This window comes from Mustela nigripes, chromosome 10 (genome assembly GCF_022355385.1).
Source record: "Mustela nigripes isolate SB6536 chromosome 10, MUSNIG.SB6536, whole genome shotgun sequence".
Lineage (NCBI taxonomy): Eukaryota > Metazoa > Chordata > Mammalia > Carnivora > Mustelidae > Mustela > Mustela nigripes.
The window spans coordinates 11,832,249-11,848,769 of record NC_081566.1 but is presented as its reverse complement, the minus strand read 5'-3'; the positions used below and the strand labels follow the sequence as shown (position 1 = coordinate 11,848,769).

General features: G+C 35.6%; 1 protein-coding gene across 13 annotated transcripts in view; it reads right to left on the bottom strand.

Moving 5' to 3' along the window:
* CDC42BPA (CDC42 binding protein kinase alpha) overlaps window positions 1-16,521 on the bottom strand; it is a 329,012-nt gene that overhangs the window by 173,272 nt on the left and 139,219 nt on the right. For all 13 annotated transcript variants that reach the window (XM_059412594.1, XM_059412582.1, XM_059412585.1 and 10 more), the window contains exon 6: window positions 4,843-4,936. In XM_059412594.1, the coding sequence (XP_059268577.1) occupies window positions 4,843-4,936 (94 nt within the window). The remainder of the gene's footprint in view (window positions 1-4,842; window positions 4,937-16,521) is intronic.

Here is a 16,521-nt window from a genome sequence, read left to right as displayed (position 1 = left end):
TCTCCAAAATTAACCTCTAAATTCAATGCAAGTCTACAAGCTTCTGTTTCTGAAGGGGTATTTGTGTATACTTGGTATATATATAAACCAATAATATAACCCTAATAAGCATACGGAAAAACAAATGGCCAAGAACAGCTAACACAATCTTAGAAGAAGAAAAAGAAGTACAGCAGGACATCCTTCCCAGAAACTGACTTCTTATAAAGGTGCAGTGATTAAGATGGCATAATTTCAACTCATACATGAGAGCCAAAAAGCAAGCTGAGACCTGATTTGCAAAGTACCAAAATCTAGGAAAAGCTAAAACTGAGGCAGCTGCCCAGGTAATAAATAATGACCCATACAAAGACATATAATTATAACAATTCAGAACACTGGGAAGAATAGAATATCCTAAACGCTTCTAAAAAAGGAAGGAAAGGTTTAACAGAAGAACTGAGATTTAGAATGGCACCAGATATCTCAACAGTAAATTAGAAGACGATGCAATGCCTGCTAAATTCTAAGAAAAATCATTTGAAATCTACATTACTATGCCCAAATAAAGTATCAATCAAATATGAGGGTAGAAGTGGAAGCATTTTTCACATGTGCAAGATTATAAAATATTTACTTCCATAAATAGCTCTCAGGAGAGCTACTGAGAGCTACTACCAGATAAAGAGAAAGTCAGACATGGGACCCAGGAAAGAGAGGATCCACTGCTTGATGGCCATGCAGTGAATCCCACTATGAAGAGTAAGATAGTCCTGGCAGGACAGTGCTACAACAAGCCGGCAAAACAGTCTGGATGAGCAGGGAGAAGGCAAGACTCCAGCACAGCTCCCTCCAAAAATAAAAGGGAACCATTAGGTTACTTAATGTTTCTGAGAGAGAAAGGAATTAGGGCTTGGAAATTTGAGGATAAACTGGTGAGAGTTATATAGAAAACAAGACAAAATGTTCACTTACACCACGGACAACAAAAAGTGTTCAAGAAAAGAACTGTAATTGGGCGCCTGGGTGGCTCAGTGGGTTGAGCCGCTGCCTTCAGCTCGGGTCACGATCTCAGGGTCCTGGGATCGAGTCCCGCATCGGGACTCTGCTCAGCAGGGAGCCTGCTTCCTCCTCTTTCTCTACCTGCCTCTCTGCCTACTTGTGATCTCTCTCTGTCAAATAAATAAATAAAATCTTTAAAAAAAAAAAAAAAGAAAAGAACTGTAATTAAAATAAACTGAACGCAATGGCAAAATTATTAATAATATTTGTATAGAGTCATAAAGAATTGAACAGGATTTAAGAAAACTCTAAGAAGATAGAAAGTGTATTGGATGGGTGAGACGGTAGGAAATTAAGAGGTAATAACTAGTACTAAATAATCAAAAGACAGTAGCACAAATATGATAACAAGAAATAGGTAAGTAAAGGAAGCTACAAAACAAGCAGCCAGAAGACTCCCAAGTGTCTGCCTCTAGCACAGGAGATTTGGAGGCAGAAAGAATGGGACAAAAGGACGCAATTTTTATGACAAGCCTCCTTAAAATACATATAGATCACTCTGATTTAAAAAAACATAAAAATAAAATGGAAATAAAACAAGTAAAAAGGCTTGTTCGTTATAATTTTCTAAATGGAGGATAAACATGCTATATGTCCAGGAGAATTATTTTGAGATCATCAGCAAAGAATGAATGAGCAGGAAGACACACCAGGATTTCAAGGAATATACTTGACCAGGTGTAACTCATACAGACAGAAACAGTCTTCACCACATTCTGGAATGCACAGGGATTTGGAAGGCCGCCTATCAGACTCCAGGAAAAGAGCCCCAGCTTTGAGTCTAAGGGGCGTATGACCCGCAGGACTCAGGGAAACGCTAGCTCTTCTCCTGGAATTCTTCTTCACTGTAGCACTCTGCTCTCCAGAATTCTGATCCAAAACCTCCTGAGGCCACAGCCTCCCCGATTTGAATCTGTGTCTTCATAACTCAGCCAGCCCTCCCTTCTTGCTTCATACCTGCCTACTTCATGATTCACAGAGACACAGATGTTATGGAGGCGCAGTTCCACGGACATTCACATGGTTACTGCCCTCATAGATCTTTACTTCTACAAATACCATAACCCCATTATTTTTGCTTTTCACACTCATCAAATGGCTTTTATGTATATTTTGAAGGAAAGATAAGCCTTTTTTTTTTCTTTATCCTACAGATCTTATTTATTATATCTGATATTCTTTATCCTACTGATCTAATTATCCAAATGGTACCATTTCCTTTGGATTAAAGGACATTCTTGAGCATCCAGGCCTGCTGGAGAGTAATCTCTTTCACTTAATTGAAAATGTCTTTTATTCACCTTCATTTTTGACGAATATTTTTGCTTGGCAGAGAATTCTTGGTCTATAGATTTTTTCTCTTTCAGCACTTTAAAGATATTATTTCTGATGAGACGCCTATGGTTATTCTTACCATTTTCCCAAAGTATGTAACACGTTTTTAATTCTGGCTGCTTTCCATTTTTTTCCTCTTACCTTTAATTTTCAGGAGTTTAATTGTGTGGTTCCTTTTAACCTTGAGGTACACTAAGATTCTTAGATTTGTGTTTTTCACCACATTTGGTAAGTCTGAGCCATCAACCCTACAAATTCTTTCTGTTCCTGTTTCACTCTTTTTTCTTTCTGGTATTCCAATCATGTGGACCCCAGAGCCTGAATTTATTTTGCTTCAATCTTTTCCTTTCTGTTCTTCAGACTGGATCATCACTATTGACTGGTCTTCAAACTCACTGGCACTTTCTTCTCTCATCTCTAATCTGCCATTAATCTTCTCCTGTGAGTTTTTATTTCTATTACAACACTTTAAGTTCTAAAAAGGTCCATTTGATTTCTTTTCTTGCTGAGATTCCTTATCTGAGCCATCGTTAAAACTACATTTTGATTCTTTAGACATATTTATTTAAAAAACATATTTATGATAGCTTTATTATGTCTCTAAGTCCAATATCTGTGCTGTCAAATTTTCTACTGACAACTTTTATTTTTTTAAATCTGTAACAGAATCTCTATCCTATCCCTGTTGTTGTTTGGTCTGGTGATTTCTGATTAAATGTTGGTCATTGACAGAAAAAGTTATTATAGACAGTATGAACTGTATTATCTTCCACTGAAGATGTTAAATATTATTGAAGCAGATAAAAAAAAAAAAAAAAAACACTTGATCTCCTTAAACAAGGATTAGCTTACAATTACACTCTTTGGGACCAGATCTGCAGAAATTCTAAGATTCATCTCAATCCCCCTGACTTAGAAGACCACTTTCAAACTCAATGAATTTTATCAGGACTTGGATTTAGACTGTTATACAGGTTTAGAGTAAGTCTTACATAGTATAAAGGTGTTAAATAGCTACCCGGGGCCAAAATTCCAGTGTACCCATGTACTCTCTCTTCTCCAGCACCACTTGATTTTCAGAAACCTGTTCAATTTTCAGATACACAGCATCTATTATTTGGTACATCTGCTGTCTTATACTGCTTTTGTACAGCCCAACCTGCAGGAGATATCCCCATAGGCATACTTTAGGCCCTCTCTCTGAAAAACTTCCTTCTCTCCAGTGTTAAACACTGCAGACTAACTAACTCAGCTCTGGAGAACTGCTACCCTCACCTCTAACACTAGGTTTCTGCATCAAGAGCCAGCAAACTGTACCCATACTGGGAAATGGTAAGGTACATCTCATGAATTCATTTCTCTCAAAGATAACAGTCTTACGCTGCCTGTTGTCCACTGCCTGAAAACAGATGTCCCATATATTATGTACAATTTTACAGTTTTTTATAGTGAGAGGACAATTTGGTACCAATTACTCCTTTGATCATGGCCAGAAGTAGAAGTCATAAAACCCAATTTTTTGAAAGTTTATCTCCTTAGGATACATTTTCAGAAGTCCAATTACTGGTCCAAAATAATATACATTTTCATGGCCTTTAGAATATATTATACTAAACTGCTTTCCAAAATAATTTCTGCCAAGTGAAATTACATATACTTGGATCTGTGCTATACAGCCAGGAAACTGAAGTAAAAACAAACAAAACAAAACAAGGAATAAAATTGGGACATATAATCCTTTAAGTTTATATGAGGGACCAAGGGTTAGTAGAAGTAAACCAAATGGGAATGTGAAACTAAATTCACATAGAAATGTTCTGATGAAAGCATTCATTTGTTGAATATTGTCCCTCAAAAAAACTAGACAACTAGGAAAGAAGATTTAAAAAAATAAAGGTGAAGAAGGAATCACATTTTCTTCTCCCATGTGGGACTTGTTTTATTCACCTCTCTAAAACAGTGAAAATACCTCAAGTACAATAAACAGTGCAGCTAAAGAAAAAAACAAATAAGGTTCTCATAAAAGACACACTGTATCAATCATAACATCATTAATATAAGCAGTTAAAAATGGCATTGGAGGGGCGCCTGGGTGGCTCAGTGGGTTAAAGCCTCTGCCTTCGGCTCAGGTCATGATCCTAGGGTCCTGGGATCGAGCCCCACATCGGGCTCTCTGCTTAGCAGGGAGCCTGCTTCCTCCTCTCTCTGCCTGCCTCTCTGCCTACTTGTGATCTCTGTCTGTCAAATAAATAAATAAAATCTTTAAAAAAAAAAAGAAAAGAAAAATGGCATTGGACTTTGTATACAAACCTTATTAAGTATCCCTAATGCCATTGTGGGAAAAGGTGGAGCACAGAAAGACAAATGGATGGATGGATACTTAGAAAATATAAATAGTTTCTAAAAACAGGACAAGTAGCAAGGGAGATATCTGTGGACAAAATAACTTGATTCATCTTTATTTACCGTTCCATCTTCCATCAGCTTCAGACAAGAACCAAAATCTGCTAATCGAATATGTCCGTTCATATCCATCAATATATTGTCAGGTTTGATGTCCCTGAAAAGACAGACACATTCAATTTTTAGTTGAGAAAAATAAACATAACTATTTACTTGGTAAGATAAAAATTCATCTGAAAACTTCAACTTCTTTTAAAAGTTTACTTTTACTCTAAGAAAACCTACTTAACTACTTTATGGGCTCAAATCCTGGCTCTGATTCATATGAAAACATTCATAAACACATGTACTTTCAGTGTTCTGAAAAAAACTGCTTTTTTGGCAGTTCTTCATCTTTTTTTTTTTCTTAAGAGAGAGAGAGAGAAAGTGTGTGCACATGAGCAAGTGGGGGTGGGGCATAGGGAGAGGGAGAAAAAGAATCTTAAGCAGATCCTATGCTCAGCACGGAGCCCAACAGGGCCTGATAATCACAACCCTGAGATTATGACCTGAACTGAACTAAGAGTCAGACACATCACTGACTAAGCCACCCAGCCCCCCCTTCCAGGCAGTTTTCATTCAGGTTAAATTAATTTAGATTAATTTAGATTTGCATAGATTCCAATATGACCATGATAGGTCTACTTTCTGTATACAGAGAAGTAATTACTTGACATACACAAAATGTACTATCCTCTAGCCCGTGAAATTGGAGAGGGAAAAATATAGTTCCTAGACCTGGAATGTAAATGTAAATAAATAAATTTTCAATTATTTCCGGTCAAAGTAACTGCAAAGAAATTTCTTCATAAAACTTCTTTGAAATACAACTGACACAACTGCTTAGTAGTAATTTATGTTATATAAAGCTATTTATAGCTGCTAAGTCAAAAGCTTCTAAGATATCCAAATCTAATTAACAACAAATTATATCACACCAGTTTTTGTATTTGTTTCTACATCTGAATAAACAAAAGGGTTGCAAATCTTGGCAAAAATACATAAAATGATTCCTATAAAGACCCTGCAACAAGTTTTTTTAATCACCATCTAAAGATGAATTCCAAAAAACTAAGAGATCAGACCCTCTTGATATATTCTATATGTAGAGGAAGAAAAAAAATCATCTATGAACATCATATATACAAAAACAATTCTATTACCATGTGGTTAGGGTCACCTTTTTTTCCCTCATCTCTTTCTTTATTTATCTTATAACTGGAAGTCTGTACCTCTTAATCCCATTTATCTATTTCATCCATCACCCGAACCACCTCCCCTCTGACAACCTTCAGTCTGTTCTCTGAATTTAAGAGTCTACTTTTTTTCTTTCGTTGTTCATTAGTTTTGTTTTTTAGACCTAAACATAAATGAAATCACCTGGTATTTATCTTTTTTTTTACTTACTTCATTTAGCATACTTTCCAGGTACATTCATTTTGTCACAAATGGCAAAAACATTATTTTTATGGTTAATATTCCATTATATATATTCCATATATATATATATATGTATATATGTACACACACACACACACACACACACACACACCCTATCTTCTTTGTCCATCCATCTATCAATGGATATTTTGGCTGCTTCTGTATCTTGGCTACTGCAAATAATGCTGCAATAAACATAAGGGTACACATATCTTCTCAAATTAGTGTTTTTGTGTCTTTGGGTAAATACCCAGGAATGGAATTACTGGATCATATGGTATCTCCATTTTTAATATTTTTGAGGAACCTCCATATTTTCCACCAACACGTGTTATTTCTTATCTTTTTTTATTCCAGCCATCCTGACAGGTATGATGTAACATCTCATTGTGGTTTTGATTTGTGTTTCCCTGATGGTGACTGATGTTGAGCATCTTTTCATGTACTTCTTGGCCATTGTTAAGTACTCTTTTGAGAAAAAAAAAAAATCACCCCCCCCCTTTTTTTTAGTTTGTTGTTGTTGTTGTTATTGTTTTGGACTGCTTGGTTTTTTTGTTATTATGTTGGTTGACTTCTTTGTATATTTTGGATATTAACCCCATACTGGATATTATCATTTACAAGTATCTTCTCCCATTTAACAGGTTATCTTTCATCTTGTTGATGGTTTCCTTCGCTGTGCAAAAGCTTTTTATTTTGATGCAGTCCCAACAGTCTATTCTTGCTTTTGTTTCCCTTGCTTGAGGAGACATACTTAGAACAAAGCTGGAGATATCACAATCCTAGATTTCCAGATATACTACAAAGTTACAGTAATGCAAAAGGTATGGTACTAGCACAAAAACAGCTCAGCGGAACAGAACAGGGAGCCCAGAAATAAGCCCAAGCTTATATGGCCAACTAATCTATGACAAAGGAGGCAAGAATATACAATGGAGAAAAGATAGTCTTTTCAATAAATGGCTTTGCGAAAACTGGACAGCTACATGCGAAAGAGTGAAACTGGATCACTTTCTTATACCACACACAAAAATAAACTCAAAATGGATGAAAGACCTAAATGTGAGACCTGAAATCATAAAACTAAAAGAAAAGACAGACAGTAATCTCTTTGAGATTGACCTTGGCAGAATTTCTGTAGGTATGTCTCCTTACATAAGGGTCCTTTAATTTAACCTGAATGATACCACTTAAGGTCTCTATGCCTCCTATCTGTAATGAAAGGATAATACTATGGAAGTAATTTGTGTGTTGAACATCATGAGTTGGCAAATACTGACCTAGAGGCCAAATCCATCCCACTGCCCATTTTTGCAAATAAAATTTTATTATAAATAAAGTCACATCCATTCACTTATAAAAGTATTATGTATGGCAGGCTTTCCCACTACAACAGCAGAGCTGAGTAGTTCTGACTACAGACAGTGTGGGCTTCAAAGCCTAAAATATTTCCTACTGGGCCTCTTCAGAAAAAGTTTGGTGACACCTCTTGAAGATGATAGATGACTGCTTAACAGAGACTAGTAGATAGATGGACTGAAAACAACTTTAATAGGAAATTGGCTTCATTATCCTCAATGTTTGAATTTATCCTGTGGTCTCAGAATGGTGTATTTAAAAAAAGATTTTTTCTGTTGTTTGGAAACATCAAAGAAGGATACTTTAGTGCTAGAAGGAACCTTAGAAATTACCTAAACCATTTTTAGAGGAGTATAAAGAATGTGTTTTATTTTTCATTTTTAAAAATATTAAGCTGTATAGTCACTACACATACTGCTACTGGCATATTCTCAGATTTTAAAGAGGACTAAAGGAATTATAGAAAAGGAAAACAGTGAAAGGATTCATAATCATCAATAATATTTCAGGGTATTTTAAAAATAGAAACTATTAAAGTAGACAAATAGAAACTATTAAGTAGACAAATAAGTTATATTTATAACAATAATGAAATGGAAAATAATTAACAGGATAGTACTGATGCTCCTTAAGTATCCCGTTACCCTTTCATATTATCTCCTTCACCCACTCCCCACAGGTTGGCAACCACAACCCTGGCAATTACTATATTCATACATATTTTATATTAGGACATGTATACAACCATAAGATTATGAATCTTTCTAATGTCTTTAAACTTTATAACTGATACCAAAAACTGTGTATAGCCTTAGAAATATTATTTTACTCTAATACTGTGGCTAGAACATGTTACCCATGTTGACATACATTGTTCTAGTCTGTTAGTTTTACCTGCTATATGGAATACTTCCATGGACCAAATTTATCAGTTCTCCTGATTATAGAATTTAGTTCTCAACAATTTTAGATTGTGGATTATTTTGCTATCACACAAAATTCTGAAATGAATATTTTTACCAATGGCACCTAGTGCTCATCTATGAACATTTCTCCAGGCTGCAAATCTAGAAGTGGGACTGCTATGATGAAAGACATGTGCGTCTTCAACTTCATAATCATGAATACCACTAAGTTTAAGAATCTTTTTTACATTATCACTAGTCATCTCACATTCCTCTTCTGTAAAATGCCAGTTAATATCCTTTGCCATTTTCTTACACTGTGTGTGTGCTGTTTGTTTTTTGGGTTTTGGTTAATATTCAGGAATTCTGTTTACTCAAGCTTAGTTTACATGTGTTACAAATCTCTTCTCTCAGCATGTGGGCTTATTTTCCCACATTGTTTATAATGTCTTATTCGTAAAAAAATTATTTAATGTCAATGTAGTCTTCTAATTTACGATTTGTTTTTGTCTTTTTCACTATTTTCAGCTTTACTGAGATATAACTGACAAATAAAATCATATATTTAGAGTATACAACATGATGATTTGATAGATAATACACATCGTGAAGGGATTCTCACTGTTGCGTTAATTAACACACTCCTCATGTGTTCTTTTGTTTTTGGTGGTGTTTTTCAGTAAAACGTTTAATTTCCAATCTCTTAGAAAAGTTCAATCATACAACACGGTTTTACCAACTACAGCCACATTATACAGTAGCTTCTCAGACCTTATTCATTTCTATTTATTTAATGGGATGGGTGGGGCAGAGAGAGGAGGAAAGATAATTTCCAAGCAGACTCCCTTTTGAGTGACAAGCCCAACGCAGGGCTCGAACCCATGACTCTGATATCATGACCTGAGCTGATGTCAAGAGTCAGAAGCTTAACTGACTGAGCCACCCAGGTGCCCCAAGACATTATCCATCTTGTACCTGGAAGTTTGTACCCTTTGACCAACCTCTCTCTATTTCCCCAGCCCCTGGCAACCACAATTCTACTCTCATAATTTGTGGTTTGTGTCCCAGGAAATCTCCCTTACCTTTCCCCAGAGGTCCTACAGATACTGTCCCATATTTTCCCCTATAAGTTTCAAAGTTTTGCTTTTCACTTCAAGTCTTTAGTCTCTCTGGAATAAAAGTTTGCATGCAGTGTGAGATAAAGGCCCATCCCATTTCCTTCTGTCCCAACAGCACTGACTGAACGACATCCTTTAACCACTGATTTCTCCCACCATTTAGGTTGCAAACCAAGTGGGTCTGTTTCAGAACTTCCTAAAGCAGTTTCCTTTAACAGTCTCCAGGGGAAAAGGAAGACTATTAATAATCACCAGAACAATAAGCATAAACTGAGATACACGATCATCCTATGTATATGCCTATAACTGGACAAATACTACACTATCTTAATTATGAAAGCTCTGTAATGACTTCTTTACTCCTGCGGACCAGGATTTTAAAATGTCATGGCTCTTCCAGATGAATGCTAGGATCAACTGAGTATGTTCAATAGGACACACAGAGACTTTGATGGGAATCACAATGATTTTATAAATTAATCTAAAAGAACTGGTGTCTTTATAAGAAGACTCTTCCCATCCATGTATACAGTGTATCTCACTTCTGAGTATTCTTGTATATCTTTCAATAATACTGAAAGTTTTCTGCAGAGAACTTTTATTATCCATATAGCTATTACTTATCTTTTATTAACTATGTATCTATGTTTTCTTACCTATAGTTTTTGGTACCTTACAGTTTTGTTGCTATTGTGAATGGGATTTTCTTCAAAGAAGCATTCTCATTCTGCTTTCAATTTTAGAGGGAATGTTTCTAATGTTTCGCCATTAAGTATGATCCTTGGTTTAGATTTTCAGTAGAAATTCAGAATCAGCTTATAAGAATTATCTTCAACTCCTAATTTGCTAAAAGTATCAGGAATGGATATTCAATTTTATTACTTTTAGTACTGAGATTTTATGGTTTTCCTCCTTAAGTTTATTAATATAGTTTATTACACTAATAGATGCTCTAATGTTGGAACTTCCTGGCATCCTAGAATGAAACCCACACATGACAATTTTTTTAAATGTACCATGCATCACGGAGTGTAAAATTCCATTGATTATAAAGATGCACCACTATATCATGTGCCCCTAAAGGACAGAACACACAACTACAATTATAAAAGCCATTATTTTAAAAAGCATCCAATCTTAGAGAAATTAAATTGAAAAATCAGTCTGTCTTATTAGTGTTGACAAATATAACATCTATACTGCTGAATTTGATTGTTTTTCTCTTTAGGATTTTTGCTTTTATATTCATAAGTAATATTGTTCTATAAACACTCTCTTCTATAAACCCTATCTTTCGCAAGTTTTGTTATCAAGGGGTTACATTTTTCAAAAATGTTCAAATTTTCTGAAATAATTTATACAGGATTCAATTACTGCTTTCTTAAGAGTAAAAGAAAACTTTATCCATAAAACAACATTTGTAGCAGCTATACTGTCTGCAATAGCTCAAAACCATGGGGGGAAATAAACCTCAAATGGCCACCAACAGGGAGGTGGACGAGTTATCATATATTTATACAAGAGAAGACTACCAACCAATAAAGAAACATCTACTGTCATATACGTCAAACTGAATGAAACTCAAAAATCTATATGTTGATAAAAACACATCAGACAGAAAAGAATACACCATGTAGAATTCTGCTTATAAGACGTTCCAGAACAGGTTAAAAACTAAGTTATAGGGACAGAAACAAGAGCAACTCATGGCTGGAGAAACAGAGCTTAACTGGGAAAGAGCACAAGGCGATTTTCAGGGTAATAAAAACATTATACATCTTGACTGTGATGATGGCCACACAGGTGTATCCATTGTCAAAACTCAGCACAGCACATTTGCCATGTGTGAATTTTATCATGTGTATTTCAATGTTAAAAATAAAGGGGGGGGGAAGGTACAAAATGCCTAAAGATATAAGAGATTGAAGTCTTGTGGAAGGAAAATGTCCCATTACTAGATTTCTTTAAACGTTTTTAGGGTTATTCCATGATTTCTATTTCTTCATGAGTACACTGTAGTGGCTTATGGTTTTCTAATGCACATTTCATCCACATTTTCAAAATTTTACTGGAGTATAGTTGCTCACAGTATTGTTACTATTTTTTAAATCTACAACATACTTACAGTTCTATTCCTAGTCAGACTTCTTTAAATCTCTATATTGTCCTGATAAAAATAACACCTAAGGCTTATTTAGTACTTTCTATTTTCTGCACAGTGCTTTTTAAAATTAGATTTTATTTATTTATTTATTTATTTATTTATTTATTTATTTATTTGAGAGAGAGAGTGAAAGAGAGCATGAGAGAGTAGAAGATCAGAGGGAGAAGCAGACCCCCATGGAGCTGGGAGCCTGATGTGGGACTCGATCCCGGGACTCTGGGATTGTGACCTGAGCCAAAGGCAGTCACTTAACCAACTGAGCCACCCGGACACCCTATTCCATGCAGTATTTAAGTGACAGAGATTTTTTTTTAGATCAGCAAGTAAAAACGCAACTAATTGCTGCACACATAAGAGATGCTCAAAATGAAAAGAGTAAAAATAAGATCACAGAAAATCAGAGGCATATGGATACCATTACTAAAAGGCTGGTATACCATGCAATGTAAATTTCAAGGCAAAAACAAAACAAAAAGCAGTAACAGTGATAAAAAGGATCCCTGAGTCAGGCCTAGCTCAAGATAACATGTACGAATTTGTACATTCCACTTTCCTGGGGAAAGAGTAGGTGAGGGAGGATGCTGGTAAGATGAAATAATTCTCTCCTCACCTTGCACTCCCTATCTGATGTAGGGTCGCAGGACCAGGCTGTACCTGCAGGTGCCAGAAGTAAAGGTTTCTGTTTTTGTGTTTTTTTTTTTAATTTAAATCCAATTAATTAACATACAATGTATTGTTAGTTTCAGAGGTAAAGGTCAGTGATTCATCAGTCTTATATGATACCAGCGCTCTCCTAAACTCTCCCCTATGCGCTTCTTCTCTTGGCTGAGTTTAATCTGTACCCTCTCCATATCATAAACTGCAGAGAAGTTTTCAGGAAATTCTAGGAGTCCTTGCAAATTATGGAAACCTCAGTAGCTCATTCTGATACTTCCAATTCAAATTCAGAACTACAGAGTTTATACTTGTCCTCTTTGATCTCACATCAGTGTCCCCTTCCTTCTGCACCAACAGGCCTGACTCTTAAGGACACAGGGGGTAAGAGAAGTGAACTGGAGTACCCCATAATCACGCATTTGCTTTATTTCACATTCACACACAACAATCTCAAAATAACATTATTTATGCCAGCACCATAAATTTGATGACTGAAAACACTTTGAAAAAAATGTGTACAAATTCTCCCAATTGTCACCACCTTTTATGGTTGCAGCCTATGTCCATTCCAAGAGCAAACAGCCGTAAATGCTGTTCCCGCTCACTCTTAACTTTTCTTGTTTTCACTTCTACAGCTACTTAATGAGCAACTCCAGTCCTTAAGCTGATGTCTGCCTGTCATTTTGGTTGTCTGTAGCTCATTCTCTAACAGATTACTAGATTCTTCAGGAAGAATTCATGGGATCAACATTCCCCAGGCTCCTGCAAGTTGACGACATTTGTGAGTGTTCTTTATACCTGAAAGGTGATTATGTTTGTGTTCTCTTTTCTGGGACATCATAAATATTTAACACATTGTTTTTCAGTCATAAACCTTTATTGTTGAATTGTCTGATGATAAATTCATTTTCTTGCCCCTGTAAATCACTTTTTTTTTTTTTAAATGTTATGGTAGTCACTTATTCTTTTTGTCTCATAGGATTTTTTTCCTTTTTTCCCAAAAAAAATGTTTAAAGGTCTATAATTATACCAGAATTTGCTTATGCTCTATCTCTATCCATTATGTTCCAGTTGTCATACATATTACAAATTTGCTCACTGACTATCTACCAAAACAAATTTCTTTAAACAGTCAAATGTTTTAAGGAACCCCAGAGAGGGGTGACCTGGCTGGTTCAGTTGGTGAAGCATGAAACTCTTCATCTAAGGGTTGTGAGTTCAAGCCCCATACTGGATGCAGAGATTGCTTAAAAATAAATAGATATTTTTAATCTTTAAAAAAATAAGAATTTAAGAGGAAAAGTGTTGTATACACACAATTTTTTAAAACCATTTACTATGCTCTTTCTTCTTTCTTGAAGCCCCACATTTCCTTCTGCTAACATTTCCTTCATTCTGAAATGTGTAATTAGCATTTCTGATAAGGAAGGTCTTGAGTAATAAATTCTTTTGGGTTTCATGTATCTAAAAATATTCTCTTTCTAACTTCATCCCTGAAGGAAATTTTCACTGGATATAAAATTCTAGGTTGATAGTTTTCTTCTTTCCAGTACTGTAAACATTTTGTTCAATTATTCTTTAGTCCCTGTGGTCTTGATGAGAAATCTGAGCTCTCTCAGATTGTTCTTCCCCAGTACGTAAAGCATTATTTTCCTCTAGATGCTCTCAAGACTTTTCGTATCCTTCGTATTCCATACTTTGATTTGGAGGTGCTTTGTCAAATTTATATTGTTTTGATTTGCTGTGACTGTTGATTCTCTAAATTCCTATGTTTCTCCAAACTTGGGACATCTTCAGCCATTATTTTTTCTGCTCTGTTCTGTCTTTCTGGGGCTCCAATTACATATGTTACATCTTTTCATCACTTATCTGTTCATTCTTACAATCTTTCCATGTCTAGTTTGCAAAGAATAATTTCCGTTGATCTACACTCAGTTTCACTGACTTTCTGTTATGAGTCTCCTTTCTGATACAGATGCCATTCAGTGAATTTTTATTTGAGATACTGTATTTTTCTATTGTGAAGGTTTCATTTTGTTTTTTTCCTATTTCACTACTGAAATTTTCTATCATCTCATTCATTTTAAATGTTTTCCTTTATTTCATGAAGTATGCTTAAAGTAAATACTCTTTTAAAGGTTTTATCTGATAATTCTTCCAATTCAAACCTAGGTCATCTGACCTGGGTCATCTTGAGCTATCAGTCCACTTTTTTTCTCTTGAGACTCAATCATTTCCTGACAGACTAATTTTGGCTTGTACTGTGTATAATTGTGATCCCATGGCACACTATGGACTCTGTCAAAAATCTCTGGAAAATGCTGGCATTTTAGTTTTACCAGACAACCTGGTTAAACTGAGATGTACACTCTAGTATACTCTACAACAGGACTGAACCTTGAAAACAATGTGCTAAGTGAAAGAAGTCCATCGAGAGACACCCATTAGCTTTCCATTGATGTGAAATGTCCAGAATAGACAAATCTACAGAGAGAGACAGATTAATGGTTCCTTAGGGCTAGGGAAATAAGGGAACAGGGAGGTGAGAACTTTAGGGTAGAGGGTTTCTGTACAGGTGAGGAAAATGGTTAAAACAGACTAAGGTGTGGAGCTCCTGGGTGGCTCAGTGGGTTAAAGCCTCTGCCTTCAGCTCAGGTCATGATTCCAGAGTGCTGGGATCGAGTCTCACATCGGGCTCTCTGCTCAACAGGGAGCCTTCTTCCTCCTCTCTCTCTATCTGCCTACTTGATCTCTGTCAAATAAATAAATACATCTTTAAAAAAAAAAAACAACAGACTGCGGTGATGACTAAACATATCTGTGGATACACTAAAAATCACTGTACATTTTAATTGACTCAATTGTATGGTATGTGAATTACATCTCAGTAAAGCTGTTAAAAAAAAGTCTATTTATAATGAAATCTTATAGCATTTTTTAAAAATATTTATTTATTTATTTGTCAGAAAGAGAGAGAGAGAAAGCACACAAGCAGGCAGAGAGGCAGGCAGGGGTGGAAAGAGAGACAGGCTCCTTGCCCAAGGACCCCAGGATCATGACCTGAGTCGAAGGCAGCGGCTTAACCCACTGAGCCACCCAGGCATCCCCTTACAGCATTTTTTAATGAAGATCCTCTGAATATCAATGGCAAGTAGTACAAAAAGGCAGAGATCACGCTTTCCTCCTCTGGGTGAAAAGTTTGGAATAAGTCATGAGCCAGTAACATATCAATGATTACTATTAATGTTAATTACCAAAGACAACATCTAATACTATTAAGAGTGGAGCCAATAAAGAAAAGTTTGTTATTTTTATATCTTTTTTTTTTTTTTTAAATGAAGGGTTTAAAATGGAGAGACAATTCTTTTGTTTGTTTGTTTTGACAGAGAGAGAGAATCTCAAGCAGACTCCATGCCCAGTGCAGACCCCACACAGGGCTTGATCTCACAACCTGGAGATTACAACCTGAGCCGAAACCAAGAGTCAGACACTTAACTGAGCCACTCAGACGCCCTGAGAGAATTCTCCATTTTTAAAAACCAGTTTCATATTCTACCATTACCTAATTGTATGGACACCTATTTCCACTAAGAACTGTAAAATGATAGGTGATCTAAAATAATGGAACTTCTCTCCCCAGATATGCATATCTAATTCTTACTAATCAACAAGCGTAAAGCATTAAATACTTTATATTATCACTGACCTCTGTGACAAAACAATCTGCCCACTATCAATGACTTTCCCTTCGCTATCAAAGCAGTTTCTAATAAGGTCCTTCTAGTTTGGAGACAGCATGAGCACCACTCTTAAAATGGTGATATTATAAAACCTATAGGAGAAACAGAAATCAAGGTAAGATCCTGGCTACTGAAGAACACACAATACCAGCTGGTAACATTTTGGTATCAGAATTAACATTCTGATTATTTACATATTCTTTAAAAACACCACAAATATTCTCATCTTTCCATTTTTGTCATCTAAAACTACATCACAGGATAATCAAACATACCATTCTAACCAGATCAAGCTTACTTTTTTTTGTTGTTCTAGTAGG